This window comes from Galendromus occidentalis, unplaced genomic scaffold, assembly GCF_000255335.2.
Source record: "Galendromus occidentalis unplaced genomic scaffold, Mocc_1.1 scf7180000075668, whole genome shotgun sequence".
Taxonomy (NCBI): Eukaryota; Metazoa; Arthropoda; class Arachnida; order Mesostigmata; family Phytoseiidae; genus Galendromus; species Galendromus occidentalis.
In genome coordinates, this window is record NW_003803658.1 from 8,169 (window position 1) to 13,333 (window position 5,165).

At 49.9% G+C, this 5,165-nt stretch overlaps 1 protein-coding gene and 1 pseudogene across 1 annotated transcript; both read left to right on the forward strand.

Moving 5' to 3' along the window:
* Positions 1-3,527, forward strand: part of LOC108864719 (uncharacterized protein K02A2.6-like) — a 3,979-nt pseudogene extending 452 nt beyond the window's left edge.
* Positions 3,528-3,769: 242 nt separating this feature from the next.
* Positions 3,770-4,237, forward strand: LOC108864722 (uncharacterized). The gene has a single exon (XM_018640886.1). The coding sequence runs from the start codon at positions 3,770-3,772 to the stop codon at positions 4,235-4,237; it is 468 nt and encodes a 155-aa protein (XP_018496402.1).
* The last annotated feature ends 928 nt before the right edge of the window (positions 4,238-5,165 follow it).

Here is a 5,165-nt window from a genome sequence, read left to right on the forward strand (position 1 = left end):
CGCCTTGGCTTCCCCCGATCCCTCCTCATTCAAATTTACAAAATATTATTCACCAGCACTCTCATCTACGGAATCTCGGTGTGGGGCTCCGCTCCCCCACCTCTCTTTCTCCGCTTGTAATGTGCCAGAGAAACGCTCTCAGAGCTGTACTTGGCCTACGTCAACGCTCCCCGATCTCCGCCTATTTTGCCAAGTTCTCCCTACTCACTCTCGCCGACTTCCACCATTATCGCCTTATGTGTCTCGCCTACCTGGGCTCCCGTGGCCGCCTCCCACCCCCTATCCATCTCCCTTTCCGCCCCCTTACCTCTGCTCGCCGGCATAGCCCTCTCGACTTTTCCCTACCCCCTATTCGGTCCGATTTCGCACGAGCCTCGCCGCTATATCTCATTCCAACCATCTGGAATGCTTTACCCCTAGATCTCCGCACAACTGACCGTTACCCCACCTTCAAAAGATTACTTAAAGCCTACTTGATCGCCCGTAGCCCTCCCAATCTAACTCAAACCTAGTGTTCACCATCATGCCTCTCCTCACAATTCCACCATATATGCGGCCTTCGCCTGCGTTTGGTTTGTTTGGTAAATAAATAAATAAATAAATAAATAAGGGTGTGTTTTCAGAGAGGCTGGGAAAAGTTCGTGGGTTCGTGCATCGCGTAAAAATGAAGAAAATGGTAAAGCCGGTACAGCAGAAGGTTCGGAGACTGCCAGTTGGAAACCGAGACACCGTGAAACGGGAGCTGGATGGGTTACTGGAGAGAGATGTCATTGAACCAGTGGAAGCATCGGAATTCATTCAGGAACGGTTGTGGTCGCCAAGAAGGATGGCAGGGTAAGAATATGCGTGGATCTGCGACAGGTCAATGAGAATATTGTGGTGGATGCGTTCCCGTTGCCTCACGTCGATGACCTGTTCTTGGAGTTAAGCGGGGCGAAGGTTTTCTCAAAACTAGACGCGTTGTCGGCATACCACCAGGTAGAACTAGCGGAGGAGTCCCGTGACCTAACGGCATTTATCACTCCGTGGGGGTTGTTCCGTTATAAGCGAGTGTGTTTTGGGATATGCTCAGCTCCATCGGCGTTTCGAATGATGGTTGAAATCTTACGAGGCTTACCGGGAGCGGTAATCTATCTCGACGATGTGCTGATTTTTGGAGGCTCTCGGCAAGAACATGACGTCCGGTTGACGGACGTGTTGCAACGAATCCGACAAGCGGGGATGACGTTGAATAAAAAGTGTGTCATAGGCACCGAAGAGATTGAGCTCGCAGTATTTACTGTCGACTCAAAGGGGATTCGACCGTGCGCGGATAACCTTAAGGCAATCGGGAATCTCAGAGAGCCGACGAATGCATCGGAGGTCAAGTCGGTCTTGGGCGCCGCGGGATTCTATCTGCGCTGTGTTCCTAATTTTTCAGACACCGTTGAACCGATGCGTAGACTATTACAGGCTGGAGCGGTGTTTCAGTGGGGAGAAGAGCAGTCCAGAGCATTCACGGAGATAAAAAAGAAAATCGTGACGGCATGCCCGTTGGCCATCTTCGACCCTAACCGAGAGATTATCGTGGCAACTGATACGTCCGATGTGGGGGTTGGGGATGTTCTCCTTCAACGACACAGTGTAGGGGAACGACCAGTGGCGTATACGTCGGCGTCATTAACTGCGACACAAGAAAATATTCTACCGGAGAAAAGGAGGCACTCGCGTTCCTGTTCGCGGTTGAAAAATGGCATGTGTTCCTGTGGGGTAGACGTTTCGAACTACGAACGGACCACCAGGCGTTGGTCACACTCCTGGGTGCCAAGTGAACCGGCAGAGCTCCTCTCAGGATCGGTAGATGGCTAGATCGGCTGCGCAACTACAACTTCGACGTCGAATATAAGGCGGGCGCCGCCAACTCCGTCCCGGATATGCTATCGAGATTGCCCTTTGGGGAGGCAGTAGAGGAACGTAGCAGTGACGAGTCGGTGGTTGCATTGTTGGAACAGAAATGCAGACCCTTAAGATGGGACGAAATCGCAGCAGAATCGGCCGCGGACCCTGAGCTCGTGCAAGTTAGGCAGTGGTTAGTTGAGAATAGACCCAAGGTTGAGAGTAGTTGGCGAAGTGTGTGGAATGAATTGTCGTGTGAAGATGGGGATGTGATGAAAGGTGACAAGATTCTTCTCCCGGAAACTCTACGAGGTCGAGCGTTCAGGATCGCACACGAAGACGCACATCAAGGAATGGTGAAAACGAAACAGCGGTTACGGGAAGCTTTCTGGTGGCCGCGAATGGACAAGTTCGTGGAAACGGCGGTCAAGGAATGCAGGCTGTGCGCGAATCATGACAAAACAGCGAGCTTCCCACCGGCTCCGTTGACGATGACGCCGTTACCGGACGAACCGTGGAGCAGGATAGCAATAGACATCCGCGGGCCGGATAGTTCGATTGGGGCCCGGAATCGTTTTGCGATTGTGGTGATCGATTTCTATTCGGAATGGGTTGAAGTGGAATTCGCGCCAGATGTCACGAGCAGCCGAGTAGTCAGCATGTTACGAAAGCTGTTCCACCGAGAGGGTGTGCCGGAGGTGATTGTCAGTGACAACGGCGTTCAGCTCGTGAGCCGGGAGTTCCGAGACCTGATGACAGCCTACGGGGTCAAGCATGAGAGGGTGTCCAATTATCATGCTCAGGCCAACGGTTTAGTGGAACGGTTTGACAGGACGTTGGGTGATTTCTGCACAACCGCAAAACTCCGCGGGGGCGATTTCAACGTACAGATGACACAGATGGTTGGAGCATACAACGCCACGGCCCAAACGACTACTGGAGTGGCACCGGCGACGTTGCTTCATGGGAGACCGATGCGTACGAGACTGAAAGTACAAGGGCAGCCCTGCTCCGATACGCCGGAGCCCGTCAACAAGACACTTCGTGAGCGAGTGGAGTATCGTCAACAGGCGCAGAAAGCCTACGCGGAGAAGAGACGATCAGCAAGAGTGCGAGTACACCCGTTACGAGTCGGTCAACACGTCCGCATCAAGAAACCGTCTGTTACCAAGGGTCAGAGCAAGTGTTCGGAGCCGAAGGAAATTATCGAACAAGTGGGAAAACACTCGTTCAGGCTGGAGGACGGGAGGAGATGGCACCAAAACCGGCTGTGTGGGTTCGCTGCCGGAGGAGTCGGTGGAGAGGAGATTACGACGACGGAGCGCCGAGGAGCATCGACGTCGACACCAACCAGAGGCGAGAGGAGTGCACCGTCGTCACCGAGCTTGGAGAGAATTCGGCCTGAGTCGCCGCTATCGTCGGCGGAAACGTCAGGAGACCGATCAGACCCGCCGTCACCATCACCACCGTCAGCGAACCGGAGCCCGACCAGACTGGAAAACCAACCGTGGCTGACGAAGAGACAACGATACAGTACTGACGGAAGCTCGTTCAATGAGGGTGACCACGAACGATTGTTATTAGACAGCGACTGTGATTCGGATTTAGAAGGGAGGGAGAGTGTAGGATTCATAGATACCGCGGTCTCTTAGATAGATAACGCCACCTGGCGGCAGTGGCCAGGCATACGAATATAACATGAATAAAACTTCCGAGCGAGCCGGAGATCCCAACCGCACTTGTGTCGTCACTCGAGTTCTAATATATTATACTACACGGCTGTGGATTTCATTTCAACCAGGCTTTGTGGCGTCATATTCAGAGTGACTCCGAGCTTCGAGAACGATACTAATGCTGTGACGACTTCGCGCTGCAAACGCGAATGTTCGCAGCGATGGCCTTCGTGCCTGTCGGAGACGTTCACGAAATGTTCGGTTTTCTCTTAGCATCTGATTTCGTTCGAGAGAACATCGAAGTGCTCACAAAGTTCATAGATTATTTTGAAGGCACATGGATCGGCCGCGAACGGCATCCCCCCATAATGAAACATAAATGGTGGAATTACGCTGTCGCTATGAGTAGTATGCGCCGGACGAGTAATGATATTGAGGGCTGGCATTCTGCGTTTGCCGGTCGCTCGGGTGCTCAGCATCCCTCCTTTTCCAAACTCGTGAAATGCCTGAAAGTTCAACAAGGCAAGACAGAATTCATAGTGTCGAATTCGCAGGCTCAAGGTCGAATCAACTCGCGGAAGAAGATTTACAGGGACCGGACGAAACGTTTGAAAGAAGTCGTTGAGTCGTATGAGAAACGTGATCCTCTTAAGTATCTGATAACGATCGCACACAGCATTCGTTTCTAGCTCGATGTAGAATGTAGAGAATGGAGATGAATATATCGCATGAAGACCTTGTTCATGTTGCCGAGAGAAAGCGTAGTTTGAAGCTCTCAAAGCGAATAGATTAATATTGTGGACCTCCAATGGAGATACTATCATCATTATTATTCTTCCCTTCTTGATGCGATTAGGATTAGGCAAGATTACACTGAAATAAAACAAGATTACTCTGAAATTAGGCGCATTCAGGCGATTTTGAATGCACTCAGGCGATTTCAGGCGCATTTAAACGATTTTAGGCGATATTAGGGGATATTAGGGGATATTAGGCGATATTAGGCGATTTTAGGCGACTTTAGGCGATATTTGGCGATTTTCGGGGATTTTAGGCGATAATAGGCGATATTACGCGATTTTAGGCGATTTTAGACGATTTCAGACGATTTTAGCCACATTTAGAAACATTTACGCGCACTCCGACAAATTCACGTGCATTCAGAAAAATGCATTCAATTATTGTGTGTATAATATAGCTCAATTAGCCCGATGCCACACCATTGAGATGAGTCAATGAATGAATGAATGCGGCAACGGTTTCCATCCCTCGCGACGTGGACGCTTGAGCTCAGTGAGGGACAAAAATTTTTGGGCCATAAACCCTTATCACGACGGCGAACAGACAATGGAGAGGAGGGATAGCATATTCACAATGGAAAGAATTAGAATATTTACAACAACAATAGAGAGAGAGAGAGATATGATATTTACAATGAAGCGAACTATGATATTTACAATGATTAGAATGAGATTTCTTCTTCGATTTTTCCTCGAATTTGATTTTTTTTGAGTTTTTTTCGCAATTTGAATTTCTTTGGATTTCCCTACAATTTGAAACTGTCGGGCTTTCCTTTCAAAACCAAACTTTTTTATGAATTTTCGCATTTTGAGCTTT